The sequence below is a fragment of the Nelusetta ayraudi genome, unplaced genomic scaffold (assembly GCF_046127955.1).
Source record: "Nelusetta ayraudi isolate G7.1 ecotype Tasmania unplaced genomic scaffold, CSIRO-AGI_Nayr_v1 ptg000056l, whole genome shotgun sequence".
NCBI classification, from domain to species: domain Eukaryota; kingdom Metazoa; phylum Chordata; class Actinopteri; order Tetraodontiformes; family Monacanthidae; genus Nelusetta; species Nelusetta ayraudi.
Genome location: NW_027466106.1, coordinates 2542216 through 2563416, shown reverse-complemented (window position 1 = coordinate 2563416; position 21201 = coordinate 2542216). Strand labels below are relative to the sequence as shown.

General features: G+C 44.9%; 1 protein-coding gene across 2 annotated transcripts in view; it reads left to right on the top strand.

Annotated features, from left to right (window-relative positions):
• Nucleotides 1-4423: 4423 nt before the first annotated feature.
• Nucleotides 4424-21201, top strand: part of bicc1a (BicC family RNA binding protein 1a) — a 52966-nt gene continuing 36188 nt past the window's right edge. For both annotated transcript variants that reach the window (XM_076038272.1, XM_076038271.1), the window contains exon 1: nucleotides 4424-4755. In XM_076038272.1, coding sequence (XP_075894387.1) covers nucleotides 4554-4755 — 202 coding nt within the window. In that variant the 5' untranslated portion in view covers nucleotides 4424-4553. The remainder of the gene's footprint in view (nucleotides 4756-21201) is intronic.

The window sequence follows — 21201 nt, the reverse complement described above, 5'->3', positions numbered from 1 at the left end:
CATACACACGCACGCACACAGGCAAATATCACCTCGCCGTTTGCAAGGCTGTGGCGTGCAAAGAGCCGAGTCACATCACATCGCTCCCGATCGCGAGGACGCTCAGGAAACCTTTACGAGCGAGCGTGTTTTTCCACCCCATTAGTATTTATTATTATTGTTATATCCTCCGCTGTCTCCGCCTACTCCTCTTTCTTCTCCTCCTCCTCCTCCTCCTCCCGCGCCGTGCATCGACACCGCAAATCCACGGCCGCTTTCCTCCCCATCACCAACAGCAGCAGCTGCTGCAGCTCCGTAGTCGAACGATTCCGGATGCCGCGGAAATAGAAGCCGAGACACGGATGCGTCCCGAGGCGGCGGAGGACGACGGTGGTGGGGATGGAGTAGGGGGTGGCGGATGGGATGGTAGGAGGGATGAATGGATGGACGGACGAATGGATGGATGGATGGATGGAAAGATGGACGGATGATGCCGGAGGAAGCGGCTCACCTGAAGAAAAAAAACAAACCCCGAAAACGCGCCGTCCGCTGCTCGGACTCGTGGATCCTGGACGCGCGAGGGGAGGAGAGGGCCGGTCCTTGGTGCTCGCCGTGTCAACTGGCAGACATAGGAATGCGAGGATCACTCATCGGCAGCGTGAAGAGGCAGGCATTCGGCGGACACTCACTCGGCGGTGTGGTGTGCTACAGCTCCCCGTGCCTCCCTCTCTCCTCATCTCTCTCTCCTCTCTCTCTTTCTCTCTCTCTCTCTCCCAAACGATGCTCAGAAGCGCGTGCGCGCCGCCTTCCGAGCGTCGCGAGCGCGCATCGATCCGTGACCAATCTCTTGTGAGGAATAAATTAAGAGACGTGGCTACGGCTATTCTTCTCCCCCACCCCCCCTATCCGTGTGTATAGGCTTAAATGGTGACATGTGCGTGAGCGGCGGCGACAGTGGCCCGTGATGCTGTGATGAGGTTCCGGACTGGTGTCATTTTGTTTCTGCGCAAATAAAATCAGTCACGGTTGTGACACACACACACACACACACACACACACACACACACACACACACACACACACACACACACAGTGCTGCTGCTGCTGCTGCTGCTGTTGTTGTTGTTGTATTGATATGATATTCTACCACCACTTACCCCAGCACACTATGGGTGGTGGAGCCAATAGGCCAGCCCGTTTTAGGATGAAGATGGGGTTATGCATTGGACAAGTAGACAATGCATTACCGTGATAACAGTGAGAGACAACCACAGCTTACACTAAGGGGCACACCTGCAGTACAGACCATTTGGATTGGCCAAATAACCTGACATGCATGATGAGGCTGGAGGGGACGGAGGGAACTCAGGTGGATACAGGGAGAACAATAATCAGTTTGGTCATTATGTATTGATAAGAACAATTTCCAGCAAAGGTTGTTTTTACTCCTAATATTATTGCTGTCACAAGGTTTACAGTGCAGTAATTTTGCAAAAGAAGTGTGTCCCAAAAAGCATAGCGAAACCACGAAAGAGAGTGACGCTAAAACTGAAATCAGTAACAAGTTGACTAACAGCATATAGACCTTCAGCATGTCCTCTCTTTTTGTGTTTTTGAAAAAAAAAAAAAAAAACTGCCTCGTAAAGATTCAATTTGAGAATATAGTTAAAATGTCAATCTGGCAAAAGCAACAACATTTACATTATTTTTCAGAATTAAAATACTTGGTGTCGTGTTGGAAAGAACATCCGTTACAAAGAAGCAAAAAGATGGTGAGGAAAAAGGGGAAGGGATAAACATAAGAGACGCACTGAGCACATTGGCAGAAGGGGCACATCTGTCACCTTTCACGCCTGGACTGCTGCATATCTCACAGCAACAGATGACACAAACACAGAGATTTATCCCTTTATTTATGTTGTACCGAGGCACTGGTCTACACAACACTATATTAAAGATTTTAAGATGAGTTAAAGACTCCTTTGTGTCTTTAGCACTGTATAATAATGTTGTTTTTTTTTCATTATTTTTAGTGGGAAGGAGATGTCCTGATTACGAACCCTGAAATGCCACATCCATACTAGATTTCTGAATGCATAGAACAAGTTTAAGGCCGTGGCCTCTGCTCTATCACACTGAGTCGCCACCGTCTCATCGAGGGATAGCATCTCCGGATTAAAAACCCATAAGCCATAATGAACATTCTCTTTAATCCAACGTCAGAAATTAGTCAGATTTAGCAATTCCACTGAAGATGATGGAGATTTCTCATCAGAGAGCCTATTAAATGGTATTTGTAAACCCTCAGCGTGGCTGCAGCTTGGACAAGTGGTGTCACACAAAAGAATAGGTCCAATGCGATTAAATGTTCGGGGCATTCATTAATAGATTAATGTATCTAGACACGAATTCAATATGGCTACCCTCTGAAAGTTTGTATTTGCCAACAGGAAGAGCAGGAGCATAATAAAATAAAAGCAAAGAATTTAGATTTTGTTCTAAGACACTACACGCTGTTGTAGAAAGGTATTCAGAAGTGTAAAATCCCACACAAGTTTCTAATTTGGTCAAATGGGAGAGTATAATCATTGAAGGATTGCTACATTGGCAGTATGGCTCTATCAGTCTGTCAGTGTTTTATTATGTAATTGGATGAGAAGCATATTGATGCATTCACATATAAGCACTTCAATGTCTTCTGAGGCACAGTGGAGGAAACTCACTTTGCCTGTCTGACTGACTGTTTTTCCAATGATGATTCTGAATGCAAAGAGGCAATTAATTACCACTGGGGGGGGGGGGGGGGGGGAATCTTGGGTGTTGCTTAAAAATGTGTTTTGACAATTATAAATAGCCCAGTAGTGTAGTTAAACGACCAAGAGCACTCACACTGACTTGCTTCCAAAAACACTTGGATTCATTTCATGCCTCTATTTGCTAAAGTGAAACTGTTACATTATCAAATTGGAGAGTATTCTGGCTTTAAACAAACCTGACAGTTGAGCATTCAGTTTTACAGCTTACTGCTTGTACAGGTAGTAACCCAGGTGATAAAGCGTCAAAAGTACATCTAGAAGTAATTCATTGAATAATCACCGATACCAATACATATGGTATTTTTTGAAAGCTTTGTTGTTTCCTGAAATATTTTGAAAAAAACGGTATATTATATGTCTTTACTTTTGTTGTTGTTGTTGTTGTTGTTGTTGTTGTTGTTGTTGTATTTTTACTTGTTTTCATGGAAATAGTGAATGGCTTTTAATTGTTGTTGTTGTATTACAACTATGCTGCGTATTCATACTAAGGCCAATTATATTCCAGCTTTCAAAAGTTGGGCGCCTTCGTCATACTATTCAGACGGCCACTAGGTGGTAGTCTTTCCTTTTTACCACTGGAACCTCGGCGTTTTCTTTTTGGTTATGGACAGATGATAAAAACAAAAGGAGGTGGAGGTGTCGATCTATTCATTGTAGTAGCAGGGATGTGTTGTGTTGGGAGACCTTCATCTGATTAGGGGGTTTAAAGAGGAGATTGTTTGTTTTTCTAACTTTTAGTTCAAAAAAAGATGTTTTAAAAAAAATGTGTGAAACAAGAACTTACAAATAACACAGTGCCAAACAACGCAGGTTAGGTGGGCGGCTGCAGGTGTAGTGAGAGGAAGAAACCACATCTTTCTCCTCTTGCTGTTCTTCCTTCTTTCTCCTCCTCCTCTTCCTCTTCTTCCTTTGACTCTTCATTACACTATCTATCTATCTATCTATCTATCTATCTATCTATCTATCTATCACTTATTACAACCCGAAAGCACTCATTGTGGCCATTTCCCCCCCGCTGGGGTGATTGTGGTGGCTTGTACCGCTTTCGTTTTGTTCTCCTTCCTGTATTGCTGCCGTGTATCCTCTCAGGATGTGTAGTGTTTCCTGTATAAGCTAATAACGTGTGCCAATAAAGTCGCAGCCGGCCTGGAGAGAAAGTGTCAGTGTGTCTGTGTGTTCTTCTTGTACATTTCATCGACTGACTTTAAACGGACTGGTTCATGTTTTTTTTTTTTTGTTTTGTTTTGTTTTGTTTTGTTTTGTTTTGTTTTCCAGCTCGAAATCGCTCCCAAGTTGTTTTCCCCCAAAGTTGCTAGTCGCCCCTTTCCCGACTTCCCACTTAAAAAGCAGGTCCTACCAAAAAAGAGAGGGGGTGGGGGAGAGGGAGGACGAATGGAATCGAATGGATTTTTATTTATTTTTTTGCAAATTACGCACTAATGTTTGGAGACCTTCTGAGGAACCCCAGGGGGAGGTCTGCCTGCCTCGGAGTGTTTCTGGGAGGAGTTCTGTTTTTACTTCTCCTCCTCCTCCTCCTCCTTCTCCTCCTCCTCCCTCCACCGGATGACACGTGAAGTTTTTTTTTTCCCCCTTCTTCTTCTTCTCCCTCTCTCCTTTCCCGAGGAGTCGCTTTGCTTTTTTGCTTGCTCACTTACCACTCGCTCGGCTCGGCTCGGCTCGGCTCTGCTCGGTGTGTTTGTGTCCCGTAAGAAACTCGGCAGACAACCTGGCCACTGGAGGAAGTTGCAGCGCAGCGCTATGGCTGCCCAGTGCGACGCTCTGAGCGGATACCTGCAGCAGCAGCAGCAGTCGGACCATGGATCCAACAGCGAGCGCAGCACCGACTCCCCCCTGCCGGGCTCGGAGGAGGACCTGAGCGGACCCCAGCCGCTGCCCGACCCGGAGTGGACCGAGGAGCGGTTCCGAGTGGACCGCAAGAAGCTGGAGATCATGTTGCTAGGTAAAAAAAAACAAACAAAAAAAAAAAACAAAGAAAACAGGGAACTCCCTCGGTCTTTCAAAGCGAAGCGAAGCAGGGGGGATGTTCAGGTAACGGTTCGTGAGTTTGTTCTCTTCCAGCCCGCCTTCCGGGCAACACGTTCTCCGGGGGAAAAGTGTCGCCTCAGCGCGGCGTCGCTGCTGTGCAGCCTCACTTTTGTTTACTTTACGGGCACACGGTGACAGATTCTGCTTCTGCAACGACTTAACACACTTCTTTTTGTTGAGAAAAACAGCCGTGGAGGACACGTCATGTGCGCCACCGGGAACTGAGCTGAGTTTTGAAGTTTATAAGGGAAAGTTTCAAAAAAAAAAAAAAAAATGACGACGGACACACACAGAACGACAACAGACAACAAACCCGAGACTCAATTGCTACAGTTTGCGACCGGTTTAAAACTAACTGTAATTTGTTCGTTTGTAACGTTTAAAAAGTACGCATAATCCTGAAGTTCAGAGGTCAAACTGACGTTGATGCGCTGTGATTGTTGCAGTAGCGTGCAGCGACCACGGGTTGTCGCTGCGGACACTTCCTTCGAGTTTTTGTTTTTCTACCGGGCTAAACGTGCAACAGTCGCCCTCTACTCCTCAGCGGGCACAGAAAGCTGCCATTCTGTAACACTCTTCCATTTAAACAAGAGGGCGAAGGAGGAGAAGAAGAAAAGATTGAGGAAAAGTTGTTGAGTATGGGAAGTCTTAACGAGCAAATCAACGTTTCCTCGGCTTTCGCAGTAATGCGGGACTGATCAGAAGGATAGAGGGAGAAGCCATCACGGTGGTCTTACCCCGCTTGTGTGGCATTACAGTGTGTTTCTGTTGTGGTGCAGGAATAAGTCCAGTGTGTGATCTTGCTTGTAATGCCTTGCGATTGACAGTGAACAGTTCAAAACGAGCGATGACAGGCCCATAAAGACTCGGGGGGGGCGGTGGGTTTCAAGAAGGCCGCTGGAAAATTTTCGAAGTCGGCCCTCGTTTGTCGCACATTTGAAAACACAAGAAAGCAGAGTCGCGAAGTCTTCGGCGACGGGGCTGGATTCTTCATCAGCACTTGCAGGGGGACGTCTGTAAATCAGAGCTGAGCCCAGCAGGAGCTTCGTCGGGACGCCATCCGTCATAATTCTGCCATAATTACAGCTGGCATCCGTGTGCACTCCTGCCGAGCGAAGCCGTTTGCGCCCAGTTTCTTATTTATTTATTTCTTGAGTTGTCCTGAGCAAGTTCTTTAAGCTATTTTATTCAGCGGAGTCACACACATGCACCCACACACACACACACACACAAGCATACGCACACACGCAGTCCCAGAGAATGTCCCGCTCGCTGCTGCCTCGCTGCTCGGTACATTCCTGCAAGCTCCATGTCATCCCCAACTCTTCCAGGAAAACAACCAAAGCGGAGGCCGGCCCTACATCCCAGCGTCCCGGACATACCATCACGCAGGGCGCCCTCGACGTGCCTGTTTGGGTTTTATTTTTTTTGTGTCTTTCTTCCTCCACCTTCCGCTGGGACCTTTGCAGTCTGATCTGACCTTTATCTGAACATCCGTCGCTGCTCGTGCCGGGCGTTGTAGAACAGAGCCGGGCCCCCCGTGATGTGTCCTGTCCTGTCTGCCGGGCTCGGGTTTAGACGACCTGAACTGTGAAACTGCTTCAACCTTTGACCTCCCACCACCACCTCCCTCAGCCATCTGTTTAGGGAATCCAGGCAGGATTGTCCGTCACATGCAGCTCCAGCATCACTGGCATCGCTCTAGTACATTAAGCGCTTGACTTCAAGAAGCGTCGGTCCAACGTTTCGGTTGAAGGATTAGATCGTCCTGTCTGCTTTTTCCTTTGGATTCGTAGGTGAACACTCAAAAGCCCCATAAATCAACCCGGTCTTATCCAGTTTGGTCAGGGCCTTGTAACATCTGGCTTTGTTTTTGAGCGGGCCAACACGTAGACCTTGGCGTGGCACGTCTTTGCGTTTTTAAAGTTCAACGTTTTGGCCATAGTCGCACAATTTTATGGGGAATCTTGTATATTATTAGTCCGTATTTTATTGACTGTGACGATATCTTTGGCTTCTTTGCCATCGCTTTCCCGAACGACGTTATCTTCTTTGGCCTTTTGTGGCAGAAGCAGGTTGAAAGATTCTCATGTATATAAGAATGTACGTAGAGCAATACTGGTCTTGATCCTAGTTAGCTGCTATCTTGCGGCAACATTTTTTTAAGGAAACCCATCTCACAGTGAACTAAACATGGGACGCGCTGTCAGGCGGGCTTCCTTAAAGTTTTTACACACTGGACCTTTAACTCTGACTGGTGGATTATATGTGACACAGACAGTAGTGCGTTTTGTAAAATGCACAATATAAATTAAAGCTGTGTATTAGAATTCAGCAGCCACCACAGCTTTAGTAATGATGCTGTTCTTTATTTATTTTCCTCTTGCTCTCAGCTCACGGTTACTGGGTGAGCGAGGTCAAAGGAGGTCGGCAGGCTGGCCTGGAGCCAGGCCTTTTGGAAGGGGCAGGGTTGCATAAATTGTGTCGTGAGAAGCAAAATGTCTACGTGCACGTGTGTGCCACTGACCCACTGGCATGCATCTGCAGACGGACTCCCGATCCTGAGCGTCCAGAACTGAACTAAACTGGGCCGACTTGCACCATTTCTATCAGTGAAAAAAAAAAAAAGAATTAAAAAAAGAATATCGCTGAACTGCTCATCAATTGCAAGTTTACGGTCTCTCCCTCCCTTCCTCCCTCCCTCCCATTGGCAGGAATGTGGGCTCTTGGGCTCAGATCAGTAAATCGAGTGCAAAGTGACAACAAAATCTCACCCTGACAGCCATCTGGGTTTAACTGTTGCGCTGTTGGCACAACTAAAATAGAACTCCAGACTCAATGCCTTGGAGATCTTGAGGCTGGCATGAAAGCTTGAGAGATGGTTTTATGTGTGCAAGGAGAGGTGTCAGAGGGGCTTTGTGTTTTGTTTTTCCTTTTTTCCCCCCTATTCTTTACATTCTTCATGAAGTGAAGAGACCAGTGGGACGTGTGGGAAAGAGGTAACATTTTGTCCAGCCCAGTTTAAGTGTCTACATGTGTCTGCGAGTTTTCCATTGTTTTTTCATTTCTTTTTTTCTAGTGAACGACTGGAAGTAATGGTCTCTAATGCGAACATGTCAACTGCAATACATTCATCTGTATATCCTGCAAAGAAAGGAAGCGCAATTTAGAGTCCCTGTAGATCACATTTGAAGGCCCTGTGCAGTAAAATCCCGACGCAGTTTTGAGCAGCATATACTTCAAAATCACTCGGGGTGTGCGAGCTATTAGTATCAGGCAGTGTTGTTATGAGCTGGGGAACAAAAGAGTTGCATGCACTAGCATGAGTGCGCAGCCACATTAGCGACAGAAGAACACTTCCAGGGGGCGCTATTACAGTACTACTCCCTCCTGTTTATGTGATGTCGCTGGTTCTGCACATAAGTCGAGTTTTGTATTTTTCACATTTAAAGGTATCGGTCGGCTTAAAATGCAATAAAAATTATTTGTTTCCAAATGCTCTGAAAATAGTGAGATCAGAGGAAATGGATTCATATAAACATTGTTGGCAGAATGATATATATATATTATCAACCATTAGATGCCACTAAGTCTTACACACTGGGCCTTTAAAATCTTTTGCAATGTGTCTAGCTGTAGCTGTTATAAACGTAACTGAGCCTTGTCTTAAAGTTTTATCCGTTATTGTTTAAAATCCTGAGAATTTATTGGCGCCAAAAATCCGCATTTGATCTTTGCACGCCACCAGAAATCAGCTCCGTCCTTTGCAGAACCAGTGTAATATTGCAGGGCAAAAAAAAAAAAAAAAAAGTGCTATGCCAGTTTAAGTGTGGCGACGTACAGTATTTTGGGCCATGTCTACAATTTGAAGAGCTCTGCTTGCGGGTTCCCCTTCCCGGAATAGAAACGACGAGAGTTTTTGTGGTGTTTGTGCGCGCGCACAGAACTCCTGGTGTGCCAGCTTGAGTGCGCACATCCTAACAACATGTTGGCCACGTAAGTGCAGCAACAACCTACAATTAGGCTAAGTGAATCATTTTCTTCATTGAACTAATTTGTTTTCCAGCTTCCAAGCCGCAGACCAGCATTGTCTGGCTTCATCTTTTGTCTCCTTAACGGAAAAGAAAAAAAAAAACATCTGCCACGTGCTGTTGCGGGAACATGAAGGTTCTCCCAGGTATTTTCAGCATGTTGTGTCACTGGGAAATGGGCACGGCTGCTATTGGTCATCATGTGATGACATGTGATGCCGCAGCTATTTAAATAATAATGAGTGGAGTGTGAGTGTGCGTGTACGTGTACGTGTATGTGTGCGCGCGCTTTGTCCTCCCCCTCTGGGCCACAGACCCGCAGACAGGAAGTGAGTGTGTTGCAGGGAATGTGCTGCAGGCTTTCTGTCCTCGTCCTCCCGCTCCGTCTCTGCTCCTCTTGCGCTCACACACTCCTCTCGTCGCTGTGAGTCTGATTCACTGTGAAGCTTGATGGACCCTTCCCCCCCCCCTCCCCCCCCACGCCTCCACACTCATCTCCGTCCCTGATGCCGCAGCACGGCGGCGACAACCCCGGCTGGGACCCCGTGCTAGCAAACCGACTTCATCCCAGGTCTTATACCAGAAAAGCTCATATTACAGATATTTTTTTTTGACCGCAGGTTTAGCCTCGCGGCTAGTCTCAGGAATTCACTTTAAAACGCCTGCATTACAAAATGGGAAAATGCTTAACTAAAAAAACTTGGAAATACAAATTGCATCACTTCATGACGGCGACGATTGAGAAAGCAATAGAGTCAGCAACCCCGATGTGAAAATAATATATTTCTCTTTCTTGAGTTAATTGTTGGCTGCCGTCAGAAAATATTGAGATGTTTAAAGGCAATCGTGCACCGGACGGTGGTGCAACATTTTTCAGGCCTACGAGGGATGCGAGTGGGCCAAAATAGCAAGGGTGCTTATTTTGGAGCAAAGTAAGTGTAGCTGCCACTGTCAGGGTGGGAAAAGAAACTGCTTTTTATCCGTCCAAACACAGCGCAGATGTGTCCTGTAGCGCCAGGAGATGTTTCTCACGGCCGTCAGTTTTGAGAAATAGGTGGGCTTGCTCTGCTGTTGGTACGGCTGATCTATGTGTATCTCAGTTGCATGTATGTAAAAGCAGAGAGCGTCCAGTCTCTAAACAACACACACAAATCACTGCGAATGTTCCCCACCTTAAGGTTAGCATATTTATTGTTATCTTGGTTTAGGGTTTCAACTTAAATCATATTCTGGGGTTATATGTAACGCAGGCCACGTGTAAAAGGAAAAAAACAGGAAGACACATAGATACAGAATTTTTATTTAGGTCACATTGTGAGCAAAGTGAATATCTTTTTGTCCTCTGTGGGCTTCTGTAGATCTGGCAGCATCCTCAGCCAAGCACGTATAAATGACTGGTGGTTACAAAAAGGTTATTATACAACCAGAATAGTTCAAGCTACATATGCAGTATTTAATTTCTCACTGTCTAATCTGCAGGCACACCGCTATTACAGACGCTATCCAAGGCTAATTTTCTTTTTACGCTAACCCGATTTGCTTCGGCAGTTGCTGCTCAACAGCCTGTGTCCGCTCTGATTATACAGCGAGGGACAATCACAAAACCCCCGAGAGGGCCTGAAGAATCTCAGGCAGGGCGGGAGAACCGAGACGCTTTAATCCGGAGTTCTGAGGAGAAAAGTTCCACTCCAAAACTGAATTTCCGAGCCGCAGTGCACGGAGAGTTCCTGCGTGGGAGTGACTGCAGCGGCTCGCTCCACTCTCCTGCTGCGCTGCGGCATCCTGCGACGCTGAGCACGTTGGAGAATTGCTGTTTATCTATAATTCCTTTTTTCCTTTGTCATTATTGCTGGCCGCATTTTTTCCCCCCCGCCAGCTAAAATATCACGCTTCGCTCTGCCACCGTCTCCCTCTCACTCCTCCTCTCTGCTTCCTGCAGGGTTTTTTTTTTTTCTCCCCCTGCTGAAACATGCTGATACAATTAAACAGTTCTATTCCACTTTTGCTTACGCGCCGAATTCCTCCGACCTGGGCATGATGAAGCTTTCAGGAGCTGTAATATAATTGAGCTCGGGGCCTGGTGGAAAAACCTGTAATTCATTACTCGAGAAAATAAAACGGAGCGTAGTGTTTCAACAGCGTGAGCGTAGCAGGAGCGCTGTGACCCATTTTTGCGCTCCTGGAACTGTAAATGGTTCTGAAATGCATACCTGTTTTTCCGAGGTCCCTTAAAGCCCCCCTCGCTTTTTTTCCTCTCTCTCTGCAGCTCATTTCAAAGTGCAGATTTACATTCTGTCTGGTTTGTGGTTGCTATTTTAGAAATGTTTCTCCGGGGAAAAGCAGGGCACTCCTGACTGATCCTGCACGCGTGCGCACTCGGCGGACGCGCGCAAATGGAGGGGCAAGCCGAGAGCTTTCAGTGTTTATCTTTGCGGAAGATAAACACTGGGACACGCGCTCGCCCCCTTCGACATTTGCTACAATCTGCCATTTCTCCACCTCCTTTGATTAGGAGGAAATAGTTTTTATTAGATTACCTTCATCTCCCAATCCTGGCCCTGGAATACTCTTTGTTCGAGCAAAACATTGAGGGCGTGGGTCGGTGGGTGTGTGTGCAATATTTATGCCAAGCCCATGCGTGAATGTGGATTTCTGCGCGTGTTCCACCAGAGAACCTAACTGGATTACGTTGATTTCCTCAGAGTGTTTCGCTAATGCATCAAATCCTGCACAGTTCTGGGATGCTTGGAATGAAGCGCCGGTGGATGTTTTGTGCGATGAATGTCGGCGATTTCTCAACGTGCATTGTGTAACGCTGACAGCGAAACTCGGGTCCCGCCGAGTGAGACTGACTCCCTCTGCTCCGTGGGGGATCCAACGAGCCAGATACCAGGCACCAGGAATGTGTGCGTTGGGTAATGGCCTGGCAGCTGTTACCACCCTGGCACATACGGAGGTAACGCAATGGGTCGCACTGCAACAAGCTGAAGTGTGAAGGGGTTTATTACAAAACACAATGGCTGAAATCAATAAGTTAAGGCCTCGGAATCAGCATCATAGTGGCCTGTAACACTTCCTGCTAATGTATGGTGGTCGGACTGAAATATATATATATATACATATATATATATATAAATTTATATATATATATATATATGTGTATATATATATATACATATATATATATATATATATATATATATATATATATATATATACATATATATATGTATATATAAATAAAAGTTAAGGAGAGGAAGGAGAGGCCATTGTGTTATGACAACCTGAAAGGGTTGTGCAGAAAACGCCTCACATCTCTTGTGGCTTTTTCCTGTAAAGCAAGGAACGATTCTTGTGTTTGTTGCCTTTAAAAAGTGACCTCACGTCATCATGAATTGCATCAGCGTAATCCCAAAACTTAGATTATTACACATTGTCTGTCAACAACTCTTAAAGAGGCGGCGCAATAAATCCGCAGTAACGAACATCAGGAAAAACACGACCAGTCGCGTCACGACATCCTGAGTGGAAAGTGATGGCACACCGTGTGTGTGTGTGTGTGTGTGTGTGTGTGTGTGTGTGTGTGTGTGTGTGTGTGTGTGTGTGTGTGTGTGTGTGTGTGTGTGTGTGTGTGTGTGTGTGTGTGTGTGTGTGTGTGTGTGTTCCACTCAATTCGTGCCTGCACCGGTTTGTTTTGATGTGCGTGCCCGGCAACATTTTATTTTCATTTGAAAAAGGTTTAATTTTTGGAATGAATACAGGAGTCAGTCTCTTCTATCATCCACATAGGCAGACGTGGTGTGTTTCTGTGCCTTTCAGTTTTTTCTTTTCAGATTAGATAGGCTGAGTGCCTCGGAGGAGCAGCAGACACGTTTTTCTCAGGCATCTGCAGTGTTTTCTTTGGGACGGGCAACTTATTGCAAAATGCTGGGAAAAGGGTTAGTGATGTACACCTTCTAGCTGCCAGCGCCGTGTCAGCTGCGGATTGATAGCAAACACTCTGAGGTTTTTATCTTGTGCCTGCCATGGAGCAGACACCAGATCAGCTCCAGTGTGAGAACCTCTGCCTCACACGGTTTGGATGTGTTTGTGCATTTCTGCAGGTGTGCATCATCACTCGCACGCCCCCCCCAAAAAACACTCTTGTTTGAAGTCACTGAGACTCATAGCTGGCGGATGACAGAAGTGGATTGATTGTTGAAACGGTAACAGACTCGTTGCATTCTAAATCAGAGTCACAATCAGAATTAGTTAAATTTATAATAATTGAAACCTTTCTTTGTCACTTTTGTCACAAAATGACATTGTTTATGTATTTTATTTTTGAATATGAACTACAAAGTTGTGTTCATTAACCTAAGTATGACGGATTTATCTCAAGGTTTTCTTGCTACATGTCTCAGGGCAAGTACAATGACCCGGCAAACCTGCATCTAACTGTTGAGTTGAAATTACCTGGAGTGTTTCAAAACAAGCGCCACCTCGCAAAGTCGCAGACGGTCGTATTTTTTTTTTTTTTTTTTCCCTGTGTTGAGTTGAGAAACATAACATCTACGGCCGCTACGCTGTGTTTTCAGCCGCTGCTCCGTCCCTGTGACTCATCCTCGGCTGTCGGGAGAGTGGAAGAGAAGGGAAATTACTCACCACTTTTCCACTTTTTATGATGTCCTCTGGAGAAACTGTGTTCGGTGTGAAAAGCACCGGCAGAGACGCAGCCAGCTGGTGCTCAGCACACAGTGGGAATTTTTTTTTTTTCTTTTCCTGCCGTGTCGTCCACTGAGATGCAGGGTTTTTTTTTTGCTGCGTGGCCGGTGTTTGTCTTTCGCACGTGTGAACAGAAAACATTCAGTCGGCGTGTCGGCCAGATGGAGACAATCAATGGCCTCGAGTGGCGGCGCAGGTCGATGCAGGCGGGGCGTCACAGCGACGGGTCGACTGAGAGCTATTGATCGCATTGATTGGTTCAGCCATGGTCTTAAATCGATTCGAAACCTGTGGACTTAATTCACTTTGTGGGTGAAGAATGGAAAATATATATGCATATATAAACATATATATACATATGTATGTACATACATATGCATATGTGTGTATGTATGTTGTGTATGTATATATATATAAATATATAAATATATATATATACATACACAACATATATACACACAGCCATTGTTTCTTTAATCTCTCCATTTATAATTGATTTCCATAGTTAGCTATTTATATCTCAAATATCCTTTGTTCTAGTCAGCTGTATCTGCTCTCAAGTTATTCTTCGTTGTCAGCTGTTGTTTGTTTCATTGTTGTTGTTGTTCTTCTTCTTCTTCTTATTGGCCGTTGTTCTGGCATCCGGCAGCATTGCTCAACGCACGTTTGACTGCAACATCTGGAGCCAATTAAAGGCACCTTTACCACTTTTTTCTTTTTTGAAGGCATTGAAATAGAAAAACACGCCTGACGTCACGCTCGTCTCTTAACGAGCACGTGTCTGAATGTGTTGTGTTGCGTTGCTGGCGCGCTGCTGTTTTCGCCGAGCCTCGGAGGCCCGCTCATTAGCCCTGTGTTGAATCAGCTGATGTGCAGCGCTGCAGAGCTGCTGTGGAAAAACATTGTGCTCTCTCTCGCCCTCTCCCTAGGCAGCATGGGTAATGTAGTTCCAGCTGTTGTTTGTGCGGGGTTTTTTTTTCTTTTCTGCTCACGAACAGCGTGTATCAAATATCATGTCTATGTTTTTTTGATTTGATGAAGTCACCTATGATGATTCACTAATAATAAGAGGGACTTAGATTTGCATAAAGAGCAGGTCCACTTGTAAGGAGAAAGCTTTCATTTGTTGTTCGAGTACACATCTGCTGTAGCTGAGAACACTGAGGTTTTGCCATCATGACGTTAGAGATTACATGAAGAAGGTATAAGGAGATTTGGGAGCCAGTGCAACATCAGAGAACAGGTAATAACATATAGAGAGTGGCCTTTCCCTGATGGAGCTCTGCTGATGGGAGAAAACTGTTTGCAGTGGCTTCCATCACTCTGCCAAACTGCTGCACGACCCAATTAATAAGTGTTCATCGATTTGCAGTACACCCTCTTACCACTAGATGCTACCCAGTCTTACGCCTTTATATCCATAATAATTTGCCCCACTTGAGTAAAGACACGTGAGCAGTGGATGTTAAACGTTAGATCCCGGATTAGAGCTGTCATTCCTTATCAATTTCTTTCCTTCGCAAGCAGGTTGTGTTACCTTCTTTCTTCTTTTTTTTCTTTTTTGTTTTCCGTGCTGGCGTTGACTTTGCTGCCACTGGCCCAAGTTTCACCTTGAGCCGGCCTGTGATTATTACCAGCACGGAGGATTTTGTTTAAGCAGCCGCGCAGCCGAGACCTAGACGCTGCCTCGGGCGCTCGAAGAAAAAAAAAGAAGAAAATCCTTTCTTTCGTTGAAATGTTTTGACATGAGAGATTTTACAGGATAATTTTGGTACAGCAGAAATGTGGTAGTAATCACGAGAGAACATAAACACCTCCTTCTTTATTATTATCGTTGTTGTTGTTGGATTTTATTTTACTGTAACGGCAAAAATAAATGGACGTTAGTTTATCTTTGCTGCAGAATAGATCTGTTTTTTTTTTCTCCATTTGAGGCCCAGTGTGTAAGATTCAGCAGCATCTAATTGTAAAAAAGGATATTACAAGCAGCGCTTGCAAATGGCTTTGTTCTTTACACAATTATTGGTACTTACTATTTGCAAATGAACACATACAGTATTATTTTTAGCTGATCCCTTTGAAACAATGCAAGATGGGACCTTTGAATAACCTCAACAGTGTCATGCTGATATTAGCTCATGCTGCAAATATTCAAGATGTCTTGGGATTTTATTTTTTTTGTGGCCCGTGCCTCTGTTGTTTTCCTCATTGTTCCGCGTGGAGCGACGCCATCACTGCAGAACTCAACGCTGTTTACATTCCATCAGTGTCAAAACACAAAATCTCCCAGTAAGTTGGTCTCCCCGCAACGTAATGGCTCCCAGACTTTGTTCCCTCGCCGTTTTCACTGCAGCGCCCTCCTCCTTACTTTCGGCGGTGGGAGAACGAGCAGCTTTGATGTAAACGGAGGACACGTGCGGATGCAATTAACGTCGGCCGTGCGTTGTTTTGTCTTGTCGAGCGCTGTCATCTTGTTCGATCCACATGTGAAAGAGCGGAGACGGCTGCTTGCGACATGCGATCGCCGCCTTCGGGTTCCGGCGCTTTTGAAAAAACGGAAGAAAAATGGAAGCGGTTCTCTGTTGGCCCTGTGTAGCCTTGAAGAACAGCGCGCAGAACATTTGAGCGTTCAAGCACAAACAACACGGCGCCCCTTTGATTTTTGATATTTGATTTGTTTTGTTCAAAGCTGCTGGATGCTGCCTTCAACCCTCATCCAGCCGGTTAGTTCCTCCAGTCTTAAGGCCTGTCATTTAAACTGGGTTAGTCTCTTTGCGGATAATATAATAGATTTAATAACGGGCCTCTGTTTTTTCAAACATTAGCGTATTATTTATGCATTTTTGCGGTGCAGCTCCTGTCAGTCGCTGGAAAGTGAAGATGCAAAGGCCTTAGTGTGTGAAAGAAGCAGCCAGAAAGCGGCGGCGACTGGGGATTTGAGACATTCCTGTATCTTTCAAGGCAACTTTACTACTTGAGTGTAAATATCAGATTCAACTTTCGCAACCGAACATGCAAAAACTTCCAAGGTTCACGTTATGAAGCCTTGGTGCTGCTGATGGATCAAATTGTTTAATTCAAGTCATTTTCCCTTTAATGCTGTGCCATAGTAGGAAAAGATGGAATATTGAATGTTGCCTTTGTGACATTAATTGTTATACATACTTATGATTCCATTGTTTTTTTCTTTCGCTTTGCCTAATAATAGGCAAAATTGTTTTGTTGATCAGAACCTTCGACCCGTCCTTCTGTCATCATGTTGACTTTTGACAGTCCACATTCACTTGTATTAACCGGGCAGTTACTAACCTCAACCAGTAGCATCTCTGTGAGTACTTGCCATCTAGGTCAGCGAGATTTTCACAATAAGCTGTGAGAAAGCTTCCCATAATGCACCACAATCCCAAATTGTTTTTTTTCCTCCCTTCCCTTCAAACAAAGCCTCGAGATTTTGTTTTCCCGCTGGGGATCTCCAAGGCTCTTTGGCGAGAAATGATAAAATAACTTGAAAACCAACAGTTTGTTCGGAAAGGGAAACGGCAACCCTCCCCAAACAGACTTCAGTCAGATGGGACGATAGAGTTCCCCTTTCATGTTGCTCAAACAGAGACCTGTGCTGAACACGCTAGTATCCGTTCATATCAGTGTGTGCAGCTGTAACATTATTTTTTTTTTCTTGCTATGACGCCATTTTAGATGAAAGAGCCTTCTTGGACTATTTAAACAAGGTCTTTGCCACCAGTTACACTCCAGCATGTGGGAATAATGCTATAATCTACTCCTCCCCACTGGTTACTCAATTAAGGGGCCGCTCTCCAAAAAAGTAAACGCGTTCACACAAAGCCATATTCAAAATAAATCCCGTTTAGATGGATGTGCTGGAAACGAGTGAAAATGATATAGTACCTATGCCAGACCTGGTGTGGCGCCGCAAATTTCCTCCTTGAAGGCGGAGGAAGAAGAAGAACACCTGAAGCGAGCTGTGTCGAAAGAAGCAGGAGCTCGCTAAAAACATTAGCATCAAAGATTACAGAACGAACGCTCGCTCGTGAAAAGACGGTGTGGAAAAACGACAGTTGAACTTCAGCTTCGAGTTCATTTAGAACACAAAGGCCTAAAAGTTCCATGTTAATGTTGACTGGGAGTCGTGCCAGTAAAAGTCAGCCGATCCCAATGAAAATAAATAATAAGTATAACAGGAGGTTTGCAAATCGTTTTCGTTGTGTTTATTTTCGCTTTGCACACAATACACGATCGATCCACGACGTTATTGTTCCCTGAGATTAATGGGAAGACTGCAGGCTGACCATTAGGAGCAGTAACGAGTCTAACAAGTTTTTTCTGTTCTTTTTTTATTTATTTTTTTTACGCAAGTCTCCTGGAGGATCCAGAACCTAAAAGCGCAGTTTGATCTTAAAGAGGCTGAACATAAAAAAAAACGAATTTAAAAAACAAAGGTTCATTATAATTTCTCTTAATTGTGCTTGTGGGATAATTAACAGCATCTTCCTGTTGCTAGAACTGCTTCAACCTGCCCTTTTGGCAAGTTGAGAAAATAATTAATCATGAAGCGTATTCATGTGTTGAAGCTCCAGCGGGGTTGGAATTTGTTGTGTGCACAATAAGACTAATAGACTCGGTGCTGTAGTCAGGACCCCTCGATGAGTCCCTGCTGTCAGACTCTGACAAGCCACACGTGTTGCCAACAGGATGTTTTGCTTTTCGCACATGGATCGTGTTTTCACTCGTGTGTCTCTCTCAGATTCTTCACTCCGGCTGAGAGTCAGTCACTCCATCCGTCCATTCCTCCGGGAATGGAGAAAATTTGTTAGGCGTCATTTTTTTTTAGTTTTAACTGCATGCTCAATTAATTTTAAGTATTTGTTTTGTTTTTTATGAGACCTTTGCTTGTCCATAAATGGCAACAAGGACATTAGATCTTCATGCAGCTCATATTCATGTGTAAACTATGACATGAAGGGAAAGTTTAAATTGTGTGTAATTATTCCAACCCTCAACAAATCAGTCACGTGGTCTGTTAGATTATCCACAAAAGGAAATAAGTCGCAGGCACAGAATGAGAAAATAAACATTTTTCAGTGACACACCACTTGTGATACCAGTCCCATGGTCTCATCAGTCAGACTACAGTCGCATGGGCGGAAATCTGAATCATATCTGATATCCAGTCTGCAGCACTCGAGAGGAGTAAAAGACATCAGACTCGGGTGAATCTTACAGAAAAAACACCAGCAGATGCCGTTAATGGCCTCGTCTTTATTCCTAGACGGCTGCAGGCCACCTCGGTGCTGAAGCTGTTCCCCGTCACACCACCTCAAAGCTGCATGTTGTCTAAACTTAGGCTAAATGTAAGCAACTTGATTTATTATCACAGAAGTATTGGCTCTTTTCATGGGGAGCGCTGCACACACTGTGTTATCAGCCATGATTACAGCAGCCATAAACAAACTTTTTCTAATGGTCCCGGAATGATGCCACTTTGTTCTTTAACGATAATATGTGTCTCTCGCCTTCCAGTGAATTTCCCTGAAATAGGAAAAATCCATCCTTTAGGTCTTCCCCTTGCATTTTTGAACTCAGCCCTTTGGGATGTCACAGAGTCACACTATCTGTCCTGACGTTAGTGGCAACACTCCCAGTTTGTTGCTCATTCGGCCTCGTGGTTGATTTGTTTTTGTTCCAACTGTGAGGAAAGTCCAAAAAACCATCAGCTTTTTAGCTTTAGCTTTTTTTTTTGCAGGATGCTGTAAACAGAGGGCTAAATGTGCTGGGGGGGGGGGGGGTTTCAGCATTATTATTAGTCCTTATTGGTGTTATCAGTCCCTCAGAATAAAAACCTTTAAATTCTTAATCAGCACTTGAGATTAACACCAGAAGAAAACCTGACATGACCTTCTTTTATTAAACAAGTTCATTTCTAATTTTCCTCTTGATGAAACTTGTCAAACAAGTAAAGCCAAGAAATCCCATTTGGCTACTAATATGACGAGTTCCATTGATTTTTAAAACTATTTTACCAAATCTACACACTTTGAATGAACTCTTTGGCCAGACTTTTGCCTTTTCGTCATCCCTTGTTGAGAAATGTGGGAGTTTTTACGGAACCGAGTCACTGTTGACATTAGCCGCTCAGTAAAAAATGACGCAACTGTAATCTTAAAAAACTCCATGTGCTTTGTCTGTGTCATTGATCTTCTCAGGTGGGGTCATGTGATCAACATCAGAACATCTGAATCAGAAAACACTTCATTTGCCAAAATGATGACAAATATTGTGATGCATTCAACTGTTTTTTTTTTGCACATTATTCAATGAATTCAACACAAATGTTGTTTTTTTCCCCCCCTCCGTTCAGTGAAATCTTTCTGGAAACTGTCACACTGTCGCCATCCATTCCCCATCCGCCCCCCTCCTCCAATTACCTTTGTGTTATTCCATGTCCTCGGTGAGCCAACAAGTAGCCGGAGGTCAGTGACTCAGCTGGCGTAATGGGGGTGCTGAGCGCTTGATGTACACAAGTTTAACGTGAGATTCGGCTCCAGAGCTGAGTCAACGTGCTGCGGCCTCCATCTCCCCGTAAACTGTGGCTGCCACTTGTTTACCAGACGGGGCTGCGTAATCACAAACAAGATGGTCGCCGCGCAGGAACCACCGCCAAAGCGCATGATATCAGACCCCGGAACGAGTCATTGCGCCTTAATGCAAAAGAGTCCTCGCCGTGCGTTCCACCAACCTGATATATTTTTTGGTTGCCAATTTCGCCGATTGTAACTGAGAGGAACCTTTCAGCTTCACGTAAACGCCGGATCATTTCGCTGTCACTCTAATGATAGAGTCTTTGCCATGCCTGCAGTCATAAAACATTTTTAGTTTGCCGGGGGAAACCTTATCATTTGCTGAAAACAAAAAGCAAACAGAGGCAGAAGTGAGATTGCTGCGGCCGTTTCACAACATCTCTTCCCTCCGCTGCTGGTTTCACGTCCTGGAAGAATAACTTTTATTTTTTTCTTCCCCCTGAGTTTAGTCGCAGATTTTCTCTTTTTAAAGCTCTTTTTATTGCTTGAACATTTCTTTTTCCCTCTGCCCTCACCATTTTGTCAGTACAGTATCAGAAAAGCAGGGACATAAAGCAGGCCGGAGTCGCTCTAATCCACAGTGGAATATTTAGCGTTAAAAGTCCAGATCATTAAATTATCTTTTTCAAAAAGAAAGCAGTAGCTGCCGAAAGCCCAAAGCTCAACCAGCCTTCAACTCCAGTTTATTTGAGTTGATCAAGTCTTCTGCTCTGTTTGTTGTCGCTGACGAGAGAAACCAGCGTTTACGATAAAACCTCCCCGCTGCTCCTGACCCCGATTTTGCGCAGCAGATCGTTCTTGACTACCCTCGGCTGAAACGCATCATTACACTTTTTTCCCCTCGAGTTCCGCAAAACGTCAGAACAACAGGGGGAATTCTCCTCTTGAGCGCAGATACCGTGTGTGTATTTCGCATCAACGGCGGTTGAAAGGACTCGCAGATGTGTTGGAGCGACTGCGGGCCTGATTTGAGCTGGTTGGTCCCCTGCTGCAGCAACCCTGAGGGGAGTTTCTTGGCACTGGCACCCG